General features: G+C 37.1%; 1 protein-coding gene across 8 annotated transcripts in view; it reads left to right on the top strand.

Annotated features, from left to right (window-relative positions):
- LOC109543812 (homeobox protein homothorax) overlaps positions 1–22,552 on the top strand; it is a 250,340-nt gene that overhangs the window by 196,061 nt on the left and 31,727 nt on the right. For all 8 annotated transcript variants that reach the window (XR_007281844.1, XR_007281843.1, XM_019913687.2 and 5 more), the window contains one exon: positions 38–114. Coding sequence is in view for 6 of the 8 variants with exons in the window: in XM_019913687.2 (XP_019769246.1) it covers positions 38–114 (77 nt within the window). In the remaining 2 variants the exon portion in view is untranslated. The remainder of the gene's footprint in view (positions 1–37; positions 115–22,552) is intronic.

The following is a 22,552-nucleotide window of genomic DNA, read 5'->3' as shown; positions in this document are numbered from 1 at the left end:
TTCAACCGCAAACTAATGCAATCTTTGTTTGTTTCAGCATCCTTATCCTTCGGAGGACCAGAAAAAGCAACTAGCTCAGGATACGGGGCTTACGATACTACAAGTTAATAATTGGTAAGTGATTAGATTTGATTTGATTATTTATATGCGGACATAATAGTAAAAGTGCATGGATCCAGATGGGAGGGATTTAGCGATTAACCAGGCGCATTGAGCCATTCGCGGCTGATCCCATTTCCAAATGTGTGAAACATAAAAACCGGCAGCTTCGAACCGAAAACAGTGACGTAGAAAGAATTGTTACCGGAATAGGAATGGATTGATTAATCGCAGTAATTACCGATCAGCTTTCCGCGCTAATTAGATTTCGTCCCCCGGCAACGCTCCAAATGAGATTACGCCTGGAAATGGCGCTCGCCACATCAACCGTTGTGCCGAGCGCACGCGTTAATTGTCATCGATTTTTATAATGCCATTATGTCCGTACACAATTTATCACGTTAGCTTGTTTTTCGACATTGTTCAAATAGCCCAATTTTTGCAGCAGCCACATTACCAAATCCAACACCTCCACACTTGCTCGGTTATTCAATAAAATACTTACCAGTTTAATCACCTTCTACTTCTTCTGTGTACCATTTTGCTCCAAATCTAAATTCGTACATGACGAGAACCAACAGCGCATTAAAAGTACCAAAAAAAATACTCTAAAGTGTCCCTGGCTTTATTTGAAGTAATTTTTTGGCAATATGATGCTTTTGGCCCTCGGATATGTTATCGTTCGAAATATTTACATAAAAGAGCTATTAAATAAATAGTCGCGGTATGATCGGGTGTTGAGGACAATGTTCAAAAGATATCCGTATCCGAAAGTACTGGGGACCTCAGAAAAATGTATTGCTCGGACCAACCGGTGCTTATCGAAGAGTATAGTGGTAACTAAGTGAACACTAAGAGGCCAGCGCATTGTTTCATAAAGAATTTGGATTTCGACGGTAAATTCTAAACGAATTAGCTTTATCTCTAAATAATTGCATGTACGGAAAGAGGCAGGAGACAGATCAGGCGCATCTTTCTTTCACATCCACAATAACAAAGACATTTTCCTTTCTTTACCGGATATTGAGGAATTAATAAAATATAAATTCGAAATAGGGAATTAACATTTCTATATTGTAGCAATGAATCTTTAGCTTGGGTTTTACTGATCTCGATCTGAGCCTAAGCTAGGGCTGATCTGAACTGACCGACGATCTGGCGATGTTCAACTCAAACGCCCCAATTGAATCTGCGGGATTTCAGCTCAACTTGAACTTAAGTTCAGGTTCAGGCTGAGCTCAATTGAACCCATGCGTAATCTTCCGTTGTACAACCTGGCTTTACACGAAAAACAAATAGTTTTAATTGTGCTGAAATTGATTATTAGTCATTCTCACCAAAAGCAATGCCGCCGTTAAATTTCATGAAGAATGTGCGCAAATATCCATATTTCAACTGGAAAATGCTAATAAATTAATATTAAATAGCAATTTAAATTCGATACTAAATTTCTGTTACGATCTTACATTTTTAAGGTCTTCTAAATAAGAACAAAGCATTGTTTGTACGTATTTTTAAAGTGTTTAAATGAACCGCAACTACTCGTTGAAAAACAAATGACGTTTTCAAGCGCTTTGAACTTTACAAAATATTTACAAGTTGAGCAAAAAATATGTGAACTACAACTTTTCTTATTTATTCCCAATAAAACGATATTTACAACAGTCGACAGCATAGCCTGAACGTAATTGCGTTGTTTAAAGCAAACAGGATTAAGGTTGGGAGTTGTTGAAAATTCGAGGTAAAATATTTAATGTGCATACATAATTTTCAGGTCTGGTCTGGCTAAGCAGATCAATTCAACCGGGTTTAATGCATTGTTATCTATGTATTTGCTAGCGTAACTATTTGTATGGGAGGTTCATCTATTTTTAAACCATCCCCAATTTCCCGTTTCGTTTCCTGAATAATTAAACCAGTATTCTGCCTAGGGTTTAAAAATTTAACTTGTATGGGCGGAACAATTACATATTCAACTATAGCGCCAAAACCAGCATTCAGTAAATTTAACTCTTCTCGAACGTCCGCAATTAGCCCAAACGCAAAATAAACAAAATTCCTCCGGCCGTTTAAAGAATGTTCTAACGTCTGTTTAACACTGTCTTAAACACTTATCAATCATTGTCTTGCCGTATAACAAAATTAATTTATCTCAGCCACAGCTACGGTTTGCATTAGCCGTGATTATAATATCAACTGCGATTGCATAAAACGAATGGATGGATTAACTCTCCTTGGAAGATCATTAGCATAGTTGCAAAAAGCAACCTGCACCATGTCTATCGGCTTGTTTATTTTCAATCGAGTTTTTTCCAATTAAAAGAAATGCTTTCAAACACGACTTTTAATTTAGCATAAACCATTAGGACGCCTATTCTGTTTTATGCCAAAATGAGCTTGAGCACACGTCAGTGGATCAAAATAACAAGTCGTAGCTTAGTTGGGTGCGTCTTTTCGCAAATATTTGGTCAATAATTCAGGTATTATTATTTTCATGTTGGGTAAGGCCTGTCCCAAGCTTTTTGGCAGTGACGCAATAATTGTCGTTCTTTTTGTATTCCGTCGTTACTTCTTCACGGAGCGAGAAGGAAATTTGATGTTAATAGCGTATGTCTTTCATCAAATGGTTACGAGTGCGGAAGAATGTAAAAATTTGACCTCTTGGCGAATATCGGCAGTTTCTGCAAGTTTTTCCAAGTTATCGTTTCAATTTAACGATACATTTTTTATTTCTGTGTTATCGGGTACCGAACATGGCTAGACAATATTGCGAGGGCGAACAACGGTTCACACAGCTTAGGTTTCCACCACCATCGCTTCTATATTCTGCTTGCTTCTATTTTCTTCATTATTTGACTGCAGGTTTACCACCACAAAAGTAACACATTTTAACGTTCACAGTTAACTCGAAGCTCTGTATAATTGAGGCGAATTGATAGGTAAACTGAAAAAATGATTTATTTTCTCGAATTAATTGTTTACATTCTGCAGTTTTCACTCACTTTTCGTAAAAAGTTAATTGGGTTTTCACAGAGAAGAATAAAATTGTTTCACTTACATCAAGCAATACTAATGCGAATGTTTAATTTATCAACAATGAAAAAATAATAGTCAATGGAAAAAGAATAGTTTTTAACTTGGTTAAAACCGTGTTTTATAATAATTATGTCATCAAAAATTGGAGTTTTTAAATCGTTGATAAGACAAGCTTAAGCTTGCAACCACGCAATATGAAATAATATCATATCAAGGAAACATTCTTATTAGATAAATAAATGCTGATGCGTACATTAACCGACAACGACATGTTCAGGCAACGATAATGCCGTTCGACATTTTGCTATATATGACTGTGATCATATGCTTTTTCGTGTCTGTGCCTGTCCGTTACGCGTACTATTATCTAGCAAATAAGAAAACTGAAACTTCGACATTCTAAAATATTGGTAAATTTTTCTTTCGTCGTCTCCCCATTCTTTATATTATTAGAAAAAATATTTTTGGGTCTTCTGACGCTATTCTCGTGCATTTTGTGTCTTTTTGGGCGTCTGCGTGAGCGACCGGCGCTAAACCGCCTTACGTACATTCGGGAGCCGTTCCTCTATCAAAGAGGTGCTAAATTTGAATATTTCAAACTGAATCTAACAATATAAAGTATGGTATTCTCCTTCAGTTGTACGTTTTTGCAACATTTTTTTCACCCATACTGCTTTCTGTTTCTTCTTGGTGGCTTCGTTATCTTCATCAAGTAATTTAGCCAGTATAGTCATATCTTTCTTTGTCAAATTTCTAAATCTCTACCAGTCCCGCGACAGTATCCAAGATATTTATATTTATAATTTTAATAAGGATCATGATTACATTATATCATTCTGATTTGGAGATTAGGAGAACCTTTTGCCAATGCCAACTTTTTCCAAAATGTATTATTTTCTGACGAGTCAACTTTCACTCAGAATGGTAGCCCAAACCGTCATAATCTTCACCATTACGCAACCGAAAAGCCAAAATTAGTGACTAAATATTTGGGGTGGTATTATGGGGGACTTTATAGTTGGGCCACAGCATTTGCTTAAAAATAACGGTTAATTTAATTATTTACATTTAATAATACATTTATAATATTAAGTTTTTTATTTAATTCATTTTTTGATGGTCGACATGTGCCCAGTTCACTTGATTGTTGAAACGGTAGGTTTTGAGGTTAACACACCTCAAGTAGCTTTAACATTTGGCGGTAAATCGAAAGATTAAAAAAAAAATTGGGGATCTATTTGAAGTAACCAAGTTATTGAGATTAACAAACATGCAATTTTGGATGCTCATTGGGCGGTTTATTGGAAACTTTTCGTAAATTAACAGATGTCAGTACGTAGCTTGTTTAGTCCTCTTGGAACAAAGGGCGATTTCAAAATTCGTGGCGATTAAGGTACAGGCCAATTTCTATTCAAAATAAAAAAAAACTGTAAATTTTTCAGGTAAAACGTTTGAAATTAACTTACATTCAAATTTGACGATAAATCCGAAAAGCGCAAAAACAGGGGGAGGGTTCTATTTACAAAAAACCATAGTTGGTAACCACCACACGTTTATGACGCACCCCGTATATTGAAAAGTAACTTTAAAGTGTGCACCTTTTAAACGTCAAAAACTTTCGTAGAAAGTATATATTTACTGACATTATTTTATATTCATATTTACTGACATATCACACTTTGACGCATTAATGAGCAACCCTGTATATACCGACATGATAAAGAATCTTGATTTATACTTTTCCATGGCAATACTTTGATGAAATCGATCTCCAAGAAGAGATCTAAACTCAAGTTAATTATTTGTTCTATTCTATAAACGTAAAGTATGTGGGTCCCATAAACTATGCAGAGCTGGTTAGAGATGCAGCTCCACCTGGCCCATTGAAATTAACGAAAAATAAAGCATGGCATATTCGAAAGATAGGAATGTTCCCACAGAATCGCGTTTGTTAGCGAAGGTGCCATTAATTACGTGGCCGAAATGCGATCAGACATTCGAACAATGACGTTGGTCAATGTTGCTTGTTCGATACCGATCGCACTCTCTTAGATGTCAGGCCGACGTTAATGTGCCACAGGTTCTGGACACTTTTGCTTTTTGTTCTTGGCGTTTTGAAAGCTTTTTTCGTTCTTATTCGATCCGGTGGCTAATTAATGCGGTCGCTTTTTTTCGCTACCAATAAATTGTTCTTTAGAGAAGATATCAATCCGGCTTAACATATGCGTATGTCTTATTCGCCTGTGATTGAGACGGTAATTATTTCGAGAATTACGAACCGGTGATTTATTGGGCGCGACCCCGTAATAAAGGGAATAAAACAGCTAAAGAAATTCGTTTAGAGCCGATAAAATGTCGTTGCAAAGGTATAATTTCATTCGGGGTTGGGCCATTGTTATCTGGAGAAAGGCAAGATAGCTTTCCGAAACGTGGAGAATCCGTACCCGACCAGTTAGCGATACCATTGCTCGCTCATTTCTATACAAACCAAATTGCATCAGGGTGGGTGTTAATGGTCCTGCCACGATAATGGATGGAATTGCATTAAAATGTGATCTGCATAGCTCGCTTACATTCCGCTTGCGCAAATGTAATTACCGAATCTTTCGCTGCCTTCCGGACCATGATGAATGCCGCGGAAAGATAGGGCGGCCCGCTTTCTATGGATCCGATGTATCTCTTAATGGATCAGGTGGATACCGGCGCGCCCTTTCAATGTTGCGACAATTACCGAAGAGTAAGGCCAGCTAACACGTCATTCTATCCGCCCCTAATCGACAGCGCAAACGGCATTCTTTTGGTTTCACCCTTTGATTTCAAATCGGGCAATTGGCGTCCCAAGATGAAAATTGGGTTGGGTGCTACCTTTTCATAACATGCGGGTTCCTAGATCAGATTTTCAGCTGTTGTATGCAGTGCTGCAAAATTGTATGTCTTCAAAAATATTTTAAATTTTGGTATTAAGGTTCGAGTTGGTGTCATTAATTTTTTATGAAAAAAACGCTTTAGTAGGTATTTGTATGGGTCAAAAACATTGTTGCCAACTTTATGCTTTACTTTCTCGCAAATATCTCAGATTTTTTTGCGAATAATGATGTCTTACTTTTTTCACTCCCTCGAGCAACACCTCCAGAGGAGTGGCCTCAATTTTAAACCATCTTGATTAAAGTCGATCTATCGAATCGAGTATCGAAAATCAATTATAAAAATCAAGTCGACTACATTCAAGACAATCATTCGCGTAAATCATAATTATAAAGGTGCCACAACTTTATAACTCGCTTTCTTTTCTTCTTTCTTAACTTTATAACGTCAGTTTCAACAACGCAAGTTGCTTCAAAGTGTGCTTTGAACTAACTCATAAATCCATCAATACTTTCAAATGAGGTTGTTTCCGCGAAATTGACAGTATATGTGGCTGAGACAGCAAACTATCTAATCCAGGTAATGAGTGATGTGATAATAGGATTGCTTCTTCGGCTAAAGACAATAAAGTTTTAAATGCGAAGATCGTGGAATTTGCAGTTTTCTAATACGAATTGTAAGAGACTCTTCATGACTGCAATAATGTTTTCTTGATCACCGGGTGGAAATGACACGGTTTTGCCACTGTTTTCGATAGCGATATCACTTGTACTCATTACAATGGCATGACAATGACAATTTACCTTTCCACCCATTATTCAATGAAACTTTCTTCAGCCCGCACGCTGGAAGCAATAACTTTCGCCACGCACGCTGTCAGTTTGACTGTTTGGAGAACATTTTCAAATACGTTTTTTTTTCAAAACTTTATACTTTTCTCGGCTACTCGAGGCGAAAGTCGAAGGCCCGCCACTGCGTGCAAAAACTTCAAGCAGTGGCAGAATTTCGACTTTTGTCTCTTGTGCCGTAATAAACTATTTAGCTGATTGATTCACAATTCAAAGCGGCAACAATGTTTTATGTCATTATCAGGAATTTGCCGGTGATAGCTTATGTCAAGAATAACAATTTGTCAAATTGTCAGTTAGTTTGACGGTTCTTTCACAACGTCGAACACCTTTTGTGATTTAACAACTTAATTGTAAATAATTTATGTCCTTTTGTCGGGAGGATTGTTGACATCCATTACCCTAACCTATTTCATCGCATTTCAACCTCACTTTTTATGTTTATCTATGGTTACTTGAGCTTTTGATATTTAAGAAGCAACAGGTTTTATGTAATGTTAATGAAGCAAATTGCCATGAAAATTTTGCTGTCGACCTTTTGATCAATTTTTTTTGCAAATATCTCGGTTTTTGATAATAATTATTGTTTTCTTACTACTTTTTTATCACCATTCAGAGCTAACTTCAGAAATTTGTATATTGTCCATATTTCTTTATGTCGTTTATTACCCAAGCATTTAATTGTCTGAATTGTTGAAACTTGCATCAACACCGCCAAAAATTTTACTTCGAAGTAAATGAGATTAAAAGGAGAGTATCATAATTTTTAAAAATTGTGCTAGTGGTCCTTTCATTTAATCAAAACAATAGGGAACTTTCACAGAAATTAAATTTGAAAAATATTACTCCCAAACGTAACTTAATACTATTAACAACACCACTGTTTACCAAAAAAACTCAATTTTATTTATCTGTAATTAATGTAAGCAGTTAAAACTTGTGTAATTCAAGTCATTCTTGTAACGCGTCGTCATGGGTTGGGACTAGTTGTGACGTCAAGTAGCTAGTCGGCCGTGGCGGCTGACATTTTACCACTAGTGGATATGTTTATGGTGGCATCTTACATTAAAAGGATTGAAAGTTTTACTCTTGCTGAAGTTCGCGATGTTAAAGCTAACAGGTAGATTTATAGACAAAATAGTCAATAGTTTTATTTATATAATGAATGCTAATTGCTGAAGTCTGGCTACTAGATGCAACCATCTGCAAATCGTTTTGATTTAAAACTTGTTCTTGTGTCATAGAACTCAATAGATTCAGCAACAATTCTTCTCTTAGCTCACTAAACAGCTGCGGCCCTGGGATGATTTGTATGAGATATGGTCCTGTCTGGCTGGCAACCCTTCATTTTTTTAGGCATTCCATTGACTTGAGTTTAACATAGTTATCCATATTTTTATCCAGATTCTTATTGCATGACGAAAATAGTAGGTATTTAACGTAAATACACGATGGTAAAACGAGATTTTACCTTCCCCGCTACTTATTGTTTCTTTTTATCGTCTAGTATAGCAAATAACTATTTTTTGCACCATACAGCGTTTGTAATATTATTTTTATGTTGCTTCCATTATTAATAAAGCACAGCACGAATTCTGAACAGTCAAACAACCAGACAATGCAACGACAAGCCGTATTCCCGTGTTGCCTTCCGACCGAACGAACTAGCGCTATGACGTCACGACCATTCCCGCGCGTTTAGTGTCGTTTTAATTGTTTATTGCAAATTAAATATTGCGATCTGCGGGCTGATATTTGGTATGCGCGATTTCTATAGGTAGGCAAATAAAAAAAGTTCTCAATTGCTTCTCTAAATCTTTTGTTCATTTTATTAATTTAATTAATTTATTGCAAAATATTGCTTATCCTTCTTGAGGAAAGTCACTTGAGCCCTCTCAACTTATGCATCGAACTCCACATCACGTTCAAAACAAACAGCTTAATCCTGGAAAGTCTAACTTGTTGCCGTTGTTGCCAATGCAATTAATATTTTCCTGTACGTACACTTCAAGTGGTGGATGGAATTAACTTGATGAGCACGCATTTTGCTTTGAAATCAGACATACTTTAAGGGCGGATTATACATATGTAGGCGAATTTTAATCAGAGCCTGAGCAAAAATGGAAAGCAGGCGAAAATAGCCAGGCAGCATCCGACGGCGAGACCGTGGACTTTACGAGGCTGAAAAAAGCACTTACGAGCTGTATTCTCGCGGAAATAGTGGTCGCATACGTGTTGTACTAGGCCGTGACGTTGGCCGGTTCCACTCGCTTGAGCAGTCATCCGGAGCTTTTGTATTCGCAAACAGCATCCTTCCCGGCGGGAAAACCGAACCGAAAAAAGAAAAAACGGCGAGTCCCTTCTCCCAGGAGAATTTCGTTTTTCACGAAGCCGTATCATCATCATTTTTCACAGCTTCATACCATTACCGCTCGGAGACATTGTCTTGCTTCCCCGTGCAGGGGGTTCACCTGGGTTAATGCGTCTCGGTGATAAATTGTCGTCGCTAGCTTGAAGGGGCCGTTATCAGCCCGCAACGATGGAATTGCAACTTGACTGTTCGGCGGCCGGGTCATCACGCGAAGACACAGTCAGGTCAGGCTCTCTTCCTCTCGCCCTCTCGCTTTCCCCACCTCGATTCCGTAGTGCCAATTTACGAGTGACTTTCATTGTCGTCGGATGCTGCCGTCGGCAAATGGTTCTCCAAGGAGTAATATCAGGCCACCTAATAGCTTACCAAATAGCCTCCGAAACACCTTTTTAATGAACTATTGTAGCAGGAAATGAAAATAGGGAATGCTGGAACAATAACGACCCGCCTTACTACTGTTTCGCAAACCGAAGCAGCATACGTGAATTGAGCGAGCGTTATCTCTGCTGATTACGCCGCCAACCCTTCCGCTGGGATGTATGCTATCCTCTTGGGTGCCATCCGCCTCGTGTTGGGACGCCTATTAAGAAACTGCTTTCGCAATTAGTCAAATGATTCCGTTCCGACTGCTTAATTGCTACATTCCAACATAAATTTTAAATGACTATTGTTCGGTTTCCATGCAGCTTTCCTTAATCGTTAATTTCACCTGATGAACTAAACTGGATTTTAATTTCCCGAATCACTGTTTTTAATTCGTATTATCTACATTTTTTATTCTACGCATTTACAAGTTAAATTCGCTCCTTATCTCGACCTGTTAATCACAGCTGGAAATGAGAATCCATTAAATTATCTCTCTGATGCTCCGCCAACAGTTTTTTTAATTACAACCTCGAATGTCAAGAATGCGAACCTCTCAGTCGCGAAATTTGCCTAATATTTGCATGAAGAACACAGTAAGAGGTTGCAGGTGGGTTCCTTTCAATCATTCCAGACTTTTCAAATTAGGTTACCAGGTTAATACATGCCCAACTTGAACCTTTCAAACTCTTCACAGGAGACCAAGTCAACTATGTCAACTATCAATTTATAAACTGGTAAATGTGTTACTGCCGTTTTCGTGTGGGTTTCTAAACAAGAAATCTTGTCAACATCGTCTAAAATAGGCAATACTTAAAACTTCGACGGTCATAACCATTATGTTATATTATGAAAACACTCAAAAATGTTTGGAAGAAATCTCCCACAATAAATTTTGGCTGACAATTTTCGTATTTGGTCCTACGCTTTGGAAAAATGCTCAATTTTTGTCTGTTGTTCTCAAGCCAGCTAACAAATTGCAATATAAACCATATAATACAAAAACACAATTACCTCCAGCCAAACTTATGGATATCGAGAGAAACCGGCGAAAAAAAGAGGAAAGGAAAGTTCATTTAGGTGTCAATACATCACGAGTTTGGGATTACCGTGGACTTTTTCAGCTCCTGCAGGATACGAGTTTTATATAAGGCGCTCTAGATTTCTGCTGTGTTCCGAGCTTCAACTGGAAAAACGAACATAAATAACGTTCTGCACTCGCCCCGCTGCCGTACCTTATTCCCTAGCGGGATATAGGTGGAAAAAGGGTCTAAAAAGTTGCAACCTGAAATACTTTATCGAATTGAAACTTGGAGAATTAAATGGCGGAATAATTACATATTTCACGGTGTTTCTTCGAATTCGGTCTCAGTACATTTAAAAGTATTCGAGATGAGAAAGTTAACTTGGAAAATTACTTATCTCTTGCTATTGCAAAACGTTACAATTCAAGTGTTGATGTACATAGACGGAAAAGACAATGAAGGAGAAAATTATAATAAAAGGAAAAAATGGATAGTAAATCAATTGCATTTAGGTTTTCGTTAGGTATTCAACTCTGCTTTTCATCGTTAATTATTGAGATATTTGCAATTAAGAATTAACACTTAGAAAATATTTTGCAATTAATGCCGATGTTGATTAGCAACATATTTTGCAAAACAGAAGCGTAATTGAAGTTCTTTCAGCTAACCGATTCTGAAATTAGGTCAGTTCCGATATTGAACATCAGCTGTTCTTTTATTAAAACCACCAACTTTCCATGAAAGGAACACCCTTATGAGTGTTTTGCATCAGTTTGAACTTCTGAATCATATTTATTGCAGATAAACTGCATTAGAATACGTTTCATGTTTGCAGATATAAATGGTAACTAAAACTTTTTTTCACAAACTGTTCAATACTGTAATAAAAGATGTGAAGAGTTTCTGCATTTATTAATGAAAAACATTTTTGAGGCGAAATACCCAACAAACCGTCTCAACAATATATAACTTATCTAAAACTTTATTCTGATTTATTTTCCTGATTGCGTGTATTTATTATGATATTCTTATCTTTCCTGGGTCTCCGTCACAGTGTGAAGTAAAAATTTTGAAGCATCGTTTATTTCATTACGTTTCGGCGAGACAACAGCGCCATCATCAGATTTAAAATTTACACAAACTCATGATTGGTAAAACTCAACGTTGTTTTAGGTCTTTGCCTTCTTGAAACCTTCAATTTGTCTGTTTATTTCATTACGTTTTGGCGAGACAACAGTGCCAGCATCAGATTTAAAATTTACACAAACTCATGATTGGTAAAAAACGACAACTTAAAATTGTCTTGGCTGACAAATTTAAGGTTTTGAGAAGCAAAGACCTAAAAGAACGTTAATTTTATAATAATTTTTGTTAATAACGAGTTTAAGTAAATTTTAAATCTGATGATGGCGCTGTTGTCTAGCCGAAACGTAATGAAATAAACGATGTTTCAAAATTTTTACTTCACACTTTGACTGAGGCCCAGGAAAGATAGGAATATCATAACTTATCTAAAACTTTTGTTCGAGTTGAGTGACTTTCGGGGGTTGCAAACTAACCTAAATTGTTGATAGCTAGACGCTCTGCTATAGTTTTGCAAATTTTGACTCGATTTAGTAGTATTTTACATTTTTTTTGGCGCTTTCTGCATCATGCATGCTTCTAAAAGACAACGATAGTGTCAGTAAAACCCTCCTTATATCTTTGAAGCAGCTGCTGTGTTACTACTAGCTCACAATTTACTACTAGCAAAGAAAAGTGGTTTCAGCTGTGGGAAAGTTGCTCCCTTCAGAAAATAGCTACCCTCAATAAAAGAGTTAAAAAAATATCATATGGATTGAGATCGGCAAAAAAATGATCGCATTTGAAAATTGTTAAGCCCAACAGACTATTAGTAGAACTAGGTAAGCAAAAGTAAATCATCATTATGATACTAGAAGCAGTTCCATTTAGCATTCTTTCACTAGCTCTTCGTCATTATTTGGATAATACATGAGTTCAACTTGGGTAGTGAGAGGCACTGGGTATCAACTTACGTTATTCACTAGAATTCATATAGTTCGGCATATCTGAGGAATATTTACAGGCAGTTTGAATGGAAAGGAATTTGATATACATGTGTCATATTTAAGGGCATGTTAAAGATGAGGTGTGTTAGCTCTGATTAAATTCGGCAACCTTTTTGATAATGCTGGCATTCCATCTGGGGCAGATATACAGATGGAATACCAGAGTAATTAATGTGGAAAGACGATTTTCCAGTGCAAACTGTCAGGTGCGAGACCCAAGATAACTCCGGCATCGGACTATCGGTAGGGTTTGTGTGTGCGTTAATTCGAATTTTAGAGATTACGCACGTAGCACGCTTCATTGGAAATCCTCGTGCGAGCGGCTGCTGCTCTATGGAAATGTTGGTCAAATATATCATTCTGGCTTGACAGTGCAATTCTCTTATCTGCGCCCGCCGGCACGGGATCCCGGGGGCTGCTGAAAAACAGAATCAACTCAGCGAACGAGGCGGCAGGAATGAACAAAGGGGGGAAGCGGGACGGACGAGAAGAGGGGCTGGTGGTGGAAGCCGCAGCTAAATTGCAAACAAAATACGAGTTACGTAGCTATGCCTTCGGATACGGTTACAACGACGTCTTTGTCTCCTGGAATTTTTGACTTTGAAATTAAACAACATGACAGGAAGAGTTGGATATAATTATTGTGCTCGTACATTTTACAACCTGGATCCGTTTACGTTCCACCGAAACCATGGGGGGCGGATCTTGCCTTTTTCTATTTGCCAGTTAAACTTTTTTTGTTTACACCGAAACTACAAAGGCGCTGTCCCAATTTTCTTGGAATAAGGACACATTCATGCAAATGGTTCATCTGGAAACTTAATGGTTCATTCATTTGCATTGCATTTGTTTTGAATGTGGGACGCAGCATTCGCCCTATGCGACTGAGTTTAAAATTCCGTTGAAAGTTGAAACATGTTTACGAAGACCTAAGGATCTTTTGGATCTCTAGTGAGCTGTTGGTGATCACTTAGCTTTCCACGCTTTTCTATGATTGCGTTACGCGGCTGTTTCTACTTCGCTTTATTACAGTTGCCCCTGTTCTGGATTTAAACGGATTTTTGTTTAAGGGAGTTCAATTCTTCAGTATCTCCAAGAATCACATTCTTCATTCCATTGTTAAGAGCATCTTCCGTTACTACCCATTTTGTTATCTACTATAACTCTGCTAATAGAATGGTGCATTGCATGGGAGCAAGTGAAAACTTCAGGATCAGTCGTTAGAATTCCTGCACGTTTGATTTCATTATTTCAAAAATATTTCACATGATAAAAAGATAGTGCGACATTCTGTGGGTGTAAAGAAGGCGATCTGACCTGGCTTTTATTCAGAATAAATGTGCAGTTTAAAAACTGCGGTTTAAACAAATTTCCTCTTATGCACCACTGATATGTGGATGAAGCATCCAAGTTCATCGGTTTTGGGCAAATGAGGAGGAGTGTCTTGCTACAAAAACTGCCAACTTTTTTTAATCCCAGTCAAGTTTTTGGCTCGATTCACACCTTTTATGACATTTTTGTGCTCTTTGTAACATATTGCAGCCTTCAAACAAGGTATTTCTAGTTTCCATTTAACAATTTTAGACATTAATTGATCTTAAATCAAATAAAACAAATTAAGATTTCCTAATATCGGAAGAGTGATCAGATGCATTTTAGCAAAACTTGCTGAGGATTTGTTCCTACGTCAGGGCCATATTTTGCTAAAAACTCGCTTGTTCTTTTGGTGATATTTCTGATAAACGCCTTTTGGACAAAAACGCTTCGTCTTTTGGAAACCGACCTAAGACTAACTTTTGGAAATCGGAGCTAATGTCGTAAATTGTTAAATAGCAACGAACCAGCAAAAAAACGTTTGCGCAAAAACTATGAGTGCTCCAAGATTTTACAAAGACCACATAAAAGGTTTTTGCATAGAATTCAAAAACATGAGTTGATTACCGTAACCGAATAGAAGGTTCTGGTCGTTTTTGTACCAAGGCTCAAGAATTCACCACTTTCCCAGTGGCCACCAGCCAAATGGATGAAACCGGTTTTTTCACCAAAAGATTATTCTTACATAGCGAGTTTCTTTAAAGTCCATCGAATCGAAATATATCAAAAAACTTTTTCTGAAGAACTTTGACCATCAATAGCAGAGGAATCAGGCGTTTTTTCTTAATAAAAGTTAGATCAGATCGTCTTCTTTGGAGCCAAATAATGTCGCAGTTCGCTTTTGAGCATGGGATTACGGAACACTCTGCTTGCAGAAACGTTTACACATTTGCCAGTTTATGAACTGTTGAATTTGCTAACTGTGGGTACTGTGGTCATCTGTAAGTTAGTTTTGCATGTTGGCACTTTCAGTCAAAAAACGCAGACGCAAAATATAACGGAAACAGTCAAGTTCACAACACTTCTGAAAGACCTAAACCCCTTAAAATTTTTTAAATAAATGTCGAAATACCAAGCAGTTACAGTGACAAAAACTGACGGGAATAAGGTGGATAGCAAGCAAGTGAATCGGAAATTCAATTATTACGACTATTAGTTAATCAGGTCTAGGGCAGTTTTACAATTGCCATTAGTATTTCCATTACAAAAATTCTTATGTTGACAATTAAACCACCCACTAGTAACTTCCACTGCCACCAAGAAATAATGTTGCAAATGGTAAATAATGTGAAATACAGTCCTCATTAAATTCCTCTAGTTCTTTGAAGTGATTCAAATTCCGAATATTAATTTATCCGTCTGCAATCCGTCGTTGTACTGATTCAATAATAAAAAGTCAAGAGCAGTTATGAAAGAATAAATCAATACACGGCGGTAAATTACCTTTTATTGCTTATTCTCCTCGACCGAAGGCAACATCAAAGCTGTAGATTTGTTATTGTTTAGTATTTAATGATGTTCGAAAAAGAATAATAATTTCCCGCTTTGTTTTTCTGCTTTGTTCTTATAATTCTAAGTGTATTCAATCGAAACGCGTATATTTTTTGTTGCTGGAAAGAAGGGGTACATATAATGATTTATCCCTCCAACCCACAGGTATAAATAGACCTCAACAAACGACAGTGATGGCGCCGCATATTCTTGGTAAATACGATGTTCGATTAAAGAGCTTTCGATAACGACATATCTGCTTTCCCTATTATAATGTTCGTTTTAGACGGTGAAATAATACCCTTTGGCACTCAATCCTATCAGTTCGGTATTACACGGGGAACAATGCCTCTTTTCCATTCAGCTCTCCTCAATCTACAGGCTTTTAAAAACTGAGCCGGTGCTTTGTTATTTGAATTGCTTTAGCTTCGCTTATTTTCAATACCAGACGGCAGAATTTTTTCCAGTTAAACATTCTAAGCATCTAAACCTTAAGGAGAAAATCGTCACCGTTACCATTGCCAAAAATGAACAACTTCCGAACTCCGGCACCCATTTGAGCCCTATTCAGGAACTGGAATCAAATGATCCGTGATATCCGCAAAAAGTTTTGCGGTAGTATTTTCCACAACTCTGATTGCTAGGAGAGCACTTTCGGGGACCTAAATAGGATGTTATATTCTAAAGTGCTTTGTTTCGGTTTAAGAGAACGAAACTTGGAACGGAAATGAGCAGTTTGTAGCAGAAAACTTTTCTGGCGTGTCTTGTTTGGATATAATGTTTATCAATAATTGCAATTGCTAGTGTGTATTGAGATTTTATTTTTGTACGCAATTTTGTTTTTGTTCATTAAACACTTATAATTTTTGCTTCGAAGATTGATGCTTGGTTACGGTTCAAGCTCGGATGAGCATCAATAATAGGGTTATTCTGATTTGAAACTGGTGAGTTTTTCGGGCGGTCGAGGAAAATTTATTTTCGACGTTACGCAAGTACGAGTGGTTTGTATGTTCAGGCGCTTTAATTGAAAAGTTACACTAGACTGATTTTTCCAGCTCCTGATCGGTCCTGTATAAGCCGTAAGTAACTGTGTGTTGCAAAACATAAAGGAGAAATTATTTTTCACGGTGCCCCAAGTACCAGAAAAAATTACCAGTTTCACAAAAGTGCACATTCATATCTTCTTCTGTAGGCTGAAAATTTTAGAAGAAATAATTCGCATTTAAAACTAAGGTTATTTATGAAAATCTAAAACATAAATTCGGCAGTAATGCTTTTGCTTTTGGAGTTTTGGAAGTGTTATTTTGGGGCTAAACCCGGCTGATGAAAGCTGATAATAGGGCTGAAACCGGCCCTAGAGAGAGTCTTCTTTGACCGCTCTGATTTATGTCTTTATTTTCTTTTTAAACTTTTATATTAACTACCATCAATATCGCGGCAGTAATAAACAGTTCAATTTATTTTCACTTTCTTCGACAATTTTTATTTCCCCATTCAAGTCGAGTTACTTATAATGAATTAGTGGATACTTTAGGAGTTAAAGGAAAACAACTTGTTGCATTTTCCGCATTGTTAAACATTTTAGGCTTTGAAGAGTACAATTGAAAAACTAACCACAAAATTAAACTGACTTATTGACGATAAATATCTGCTGGTTACCTGACAAATGGTTGTCGATGAGCTTTTCCATCAAAAATTAAATGAAATGTAATTTTTCTAAACACGAAAATTCCGTGAGTTTGAGCAAGCCACTTAATGTTCTCCTTGTAATATTTAACTAAACTCTTGTTTTGTCAAATGACCAGCAACTTCAAAATGTGTCTTAATCCTAAAGTTTAAATTTAATCTGCAAGAGCTAATATCTTCAAGAAATGTACTTACATTTAATAAAACTTATTTTTTTCTGCTTTCTCCAGTAAGCCTCATGAATTTCTCAAAAGAAATGTTCCTATTTTGAGTTACTCCGTAAAGTTATCAAAATATTGGAGTTTTGGAGGTTTCTCATAGTACAACAAACTAGTAAAACATGTTAAGTACTGATAAGTTATTTTTTCACAAACTGTTTGTTGGGTATTTTGCTTCAAAAATTGTTGTTTTTAAAAACACACAATTTCCTCACGTCTTTTATTACAGATTGATAAACAGTGCTCTTATCTCGCAATAATTTATGAATCTGTAATAAAAGACGTGAGGAAATTCTGTCTTTTTTAAAGACAAACATTTTTGAGGCAAAATACCCAACAAACAGTTTGTGAAAAATCAATCCGCGTCAACAATTTAGAACTTATCTACAGCTAAGTTAGTAACGCTTATCTTATGGGTTTTCTGAAGATGGAAAGATCCCACATGAATAACGTGTGAAAGTCGAGATTACATCTTTTGAGTCCAATAATGAAATAAAATTGCGTTTTAAAGAATAACGTTCAGATTTTGCCTACCTTTTAGGCTTAAAAATTCTCGCTTTTTTCAGAAATCTGCCTGTTTGAGCATCAAACTTTTGACTTTTTAACAGCCGGAAAATCGGTAAGACCATGGAAATGCCGTCTGAGAATGATTAAACCCGTCGCACTGAATAAATCAACGTTTAGTGCGAAGCAGAAAAATTGACGAGGAGTTCTCTAAAAGGAGTCTTCTAAAAGTGCTGTTCGAAGTACGAGCTGATGCAAACCTTAACCCTTTTTTCAACCCAAGACGTGATGGAACCAGATACCTGATGGTACGAATTCAAATTGAAAATTACCCATTATTAAAATAATAGCCAAGGAAGTACGCAATATAATAGAGCATAATTCCGTAAAATTATTTACGATGGTTTAGGGAAGGCTATGCTTAAATTAAACGTTTTGTTGTGATAATTATCGTTTGAGAAGTAGGGGTTAAATTATTATTTGCATCTGGAGTGCTGTTCTCGAGAACCATCATCCAGTGTCTCACCTAATCAAGCCGGTCTGTGCAAAATAGAGAGAATAACTGCGATGGTTACCGTTTATTATCGAGCGTGTGGATCCCAATTAAGAGGCAGCAGCTGTGAAAATTAATGGAGCACAGCTTTTAAGATGTAATTGGGCACATTCATAACTCCGCTCTCGGAGTACGATGTTAGCGCGCGTGCTGCATTGGCGACATCTGATTCCCATCTTAATAATGTTATATATGTGTGTACAAACTAATGTAATTGTTTTCGTGTGCAACCCTTTTCTTCATCTAATCCATTAGAAGGGACACGAGGGACTCTAAGCGCACTATTTCTCCACTCGACCCCTTTACAGCAACGATAATTACCGGGGCACAAATGGAAGAGCGATTATTTGTAAAAGTTCGACTGATCGGAAATTCAGACAAGTGTCAGGAATTGAGATAAAGGAGCCAGCGAGCCGATCATTAGGAAGGATTAGGGCTCAGCGTGTGTGCCCCCCTAGAAACATTACACCCTGAAAGGGTTGACAAAAACAGTCGAGTTATGGCCACTTTGCCGCCCTAGTTTACTTTGGGAATCACTGAGTATCAATTTACTGGGAAAACATGTTAATAACGTTTTAGCGTTAATCCGATATCACTGGATATGGATATGGGCTCAGCCGATTTCGCTCGTAATTAATTAATCTGAATCGATTGCCCATTAAACAGTCAAAACCCTTTAAGTCAACCAAACTATTTGATTTGATCGCTCATGATCAACATTTAAAAATAACGGATAATCGGAGAATTATAGTTATTTATTTGTTAAACTTGCATTGGAGGACTGACCAACTTTATACTTGAAGTATAATAGGAAGGAATTATTAATTACTATAATGAGCGTAGGACAAGTAAACCGATTCAAATTTCTCCTCTTCTTTGGCTCGCTTTAAAATGAAACTGTAGTTGAATCTTGAATTGAAAACAAAAAATGTTAAGGAACGGAGTAAAAGAGTGAAATCTCGTCAACAAACGACTATGAAAAAGTCTGATTTGTAAAATTTGGGAAACATTTTAAACAGTACAAAAGTAAATAATTAAAACGGGGTAAAAGAGACCAAACTAAACTTGTTGTTTCAACTGGCCATCCACTGGACAGTTTAATGATCAGCTCGTCGTTCAAACTAGTCATTTAACTGTGTGGATGACCAGTTGAAACAGCAATTTTAGTTTGGTCTATTTTAACGTGTTTAAGTTATTTCAGTTATTTACTTTTAATATAAAAAAATTACATTTTTTGTTTTTCAAATCTGTCGATTTTGTTGACGACCGTCTTAGTTTACACCATTTTTTGCGTGATTTTGGAGGCAGTAGGTACTTGTGTTAATTTGTTGAAAAATTACTTTATAAATCGGCTTAGGAATAATGTTCCCTGCATATCTAATGCAGGATTTATATAATTTTCTGACGTGTCAGGTGATAAACGTTGACTTCTAATCACTCTGTATGTGTGTTGAGGGGCTGCGAGCAATTTCCGAGCGGATAATGAGCCTGTTTATATGAAGATCGTCATTTCGATGCCCTAATGGAAACAATAACTTGGATATGGGATCAAAATTTTTATCGGGCTATTAGAGTTTGAACCTAATTGGGATATTTGCTCCCGCATGTTTAGCCATTCGGCACGCAATGCAATTTCCTAAAACCTAAAGAAATTGGCCGCGGTTCCCGGTAATGCCCGTTATTGCCTGCTTGACTACGATTTCTATGCTCGTCTCGACCGGGGCTAAATAAAGCTGCGATCTTTGGTGCGGTCAGCGTGACATTTCGATGATTTGTTCGATACGTGATATTCGGAATTGCTTTCCAGACCGGCACTGGACGCACCCCGAATAACCCCTGGTTATAATTATGTCGTCAGCAAATGGTCGGATTTGGAAAAGAACTGCAACAGCTGGAAACGCGGCGCGGGTCAACCCGTGGACTTCATCATTGGCGTCAGCTTGCGACCCAGCCAGCGTTTATATGCCGAAAGATATTAAACCGGAAATTTATCGTCACCCCATTCCATAAAGACAAGACCCCGAAATCTACAATTACTGTTTCTTTATTCCTGCTTCGTATGTGAATGTGAGTGTGTGTGCGTCTGGCAAAGGCAGCAAAACTGCGCGGTGCCCCGGAAGAACCCTTCTTTAATCCTTGCTCAGGAAGCGTGCATAACTTGTCACTCCCGCTACGCCAAGATTAATGTTCGAAAAGCAAATTGTCTAGAAAAACATCGTCCTGCGCCTCCCCAGCCGAATTCGACGGCCTTCTTTCCTGCAATCCGGTTGCTTTTCTTTGTCAATAAAACTCTGCGAAATTGCCGTCGTTCGTCAGCTGTGCCGCATTAAAATGCTTTATTGGCTATAATAATAAAAACGTAATGATTTTTTCATTGATAACCGTCGTAAAATGCGAATTCACACAACGCTCAGGACAACTTCCTATGGCAATTATCGATAAACGTCTTGAAGTTTTTCTCTTTTGAATGCGGAAGAACCCACTCATCTAACGCTATCATACGAAGCATTTTTCAATAGTTGATACAGATATACATATCTACAATAATTCGAAGACAATTGAACTTTCAAGCCCCAATTCGGAATCTCCTGAGCTTATTTTTTAAGTCCCGCTAGAAATTGATTAACATGATAAAATATTCTAAGATAAATGAAAAAAACCTGGAATCACTGAGTTTCCTGTAAAGTCTTGCAGCATCCTCATGACAAAATATAGGTAAATATTCCCTGGCATCTGATTCTTGATCAATTTGTCCCCAAACGATATTTCTTTCTATTCCGGTCACAGATATCACATGGATTTGCCTTGAAATGCGCAGTATTGATGTATCCCCATATAAAACAATCCAAGGGAATCAGATCAGGAGAACGTGCCGGTCATTCTAACGAACCTCGAATCCATTACGTACGTTTTTTGTTAGGTCAGTCTTCTTTTTCATTAACGTTGCTATTTTGTGGAAAGCAACAGCTTTTCCTATTGTGTGCTAGTTGGGGAAACTAAAACTTGAATACCTTCGAGCTTGCTGAGATGCTTTCCATATCATGGTGTCTTAAGTTCAAATGTTTTTACATATTATCCAAATTTGCCAATAGATCTTTATAGTCGAACGGAAAATTATTGCTTATACCAATTCCAAAGAATCTGGGTGCTATTACATATATTCAAGTAAGTTATTGATGTATCAGCGAGCAAGATTGCGGCAAATTAGGGAATACGTCAGTCCATTTCGAGCAATCAGCCGCAAAATTCCATTCGTTTGTCGAACTTCTTCTTAACAGGTTCTTGAAAATCTGCCAGTTTATTAATGCAGTGATGATAGACATACACCTTATCTCAGGGTTATTTTGCACCACCCAAGTTTGGCGCACATGGTATTTAATGTAGATTCTTTTTAAATTATAGTTACTGTCAATTAGTATTTTTTCTTTGGTTTGCAATCGACTACATAGTCATTCTAACTCAACACAACATGTTTATCTATAAGTTTATTTAAAGTAGAAAAATATAAGGACACTTACTTTCATGTTCGGCGGTGGACTCATTTGTCATTCTTTGAGTTGAACCTAGAAATTTATAGTTTGGTACTCGAAAAAATGTTCAGCTGTTTTACCTAGCACAGCCCATTATTTTTAATAATCGGGGATCTGAAAAATAGTCTCTGTTCGGGGGACAATAATTTGTATTATGACCGATAAGTGTTAAAAGTAACAAGTTGAAAAAAATGAGAACAAAGCGACGCACTTTATGTTTACTCCGTGTTCACTTTTTCACTCATTATCGCTAATATCCTGTTAATGTCCAACACAAAAACTTCCCTCAAATGAGTCAATTATGCAATATTAACCGAAGAGTCTAAACATGTTTTCCGTCGGCCATACCGACAATGAAACATCAGAAAAGTTGCGAATTTCCGTAATGTTCGGAAGTAAGTTTATCACATCGGACGTATTCGGTTTGTTGGAAAGTTAAAACAGCATTTAGTTTGCGTTAGATATTTATTTGGAAAAACAGCAAGCGAACGGGAAATAAATTTGTTTGTTTTTGAGCACA

This window comes from Dendroctonus ponderosae, unplaced genomic scaffold (assembly GCF_020466585.1).
Source record: "Dendroctonus ponderosae isolate FM_Combo_2020 unplaced genomic scaffold, Dpon_F_20191213v2 Dpon_F_20191213_6, whole genome shotgun sequence".
Lineage (NCBI taxonomy): Eukaryota > Metazoa > Arthropoda > Insecta > Coleoptera > Curculionidae > Dendroctonus > Dendroctonus ponderosae.
The sequence above is the reverse complement of the archived record's forward strand: the minus strand, read 5'-3'. Positions and strand labels throughout refer to the sequence as shown.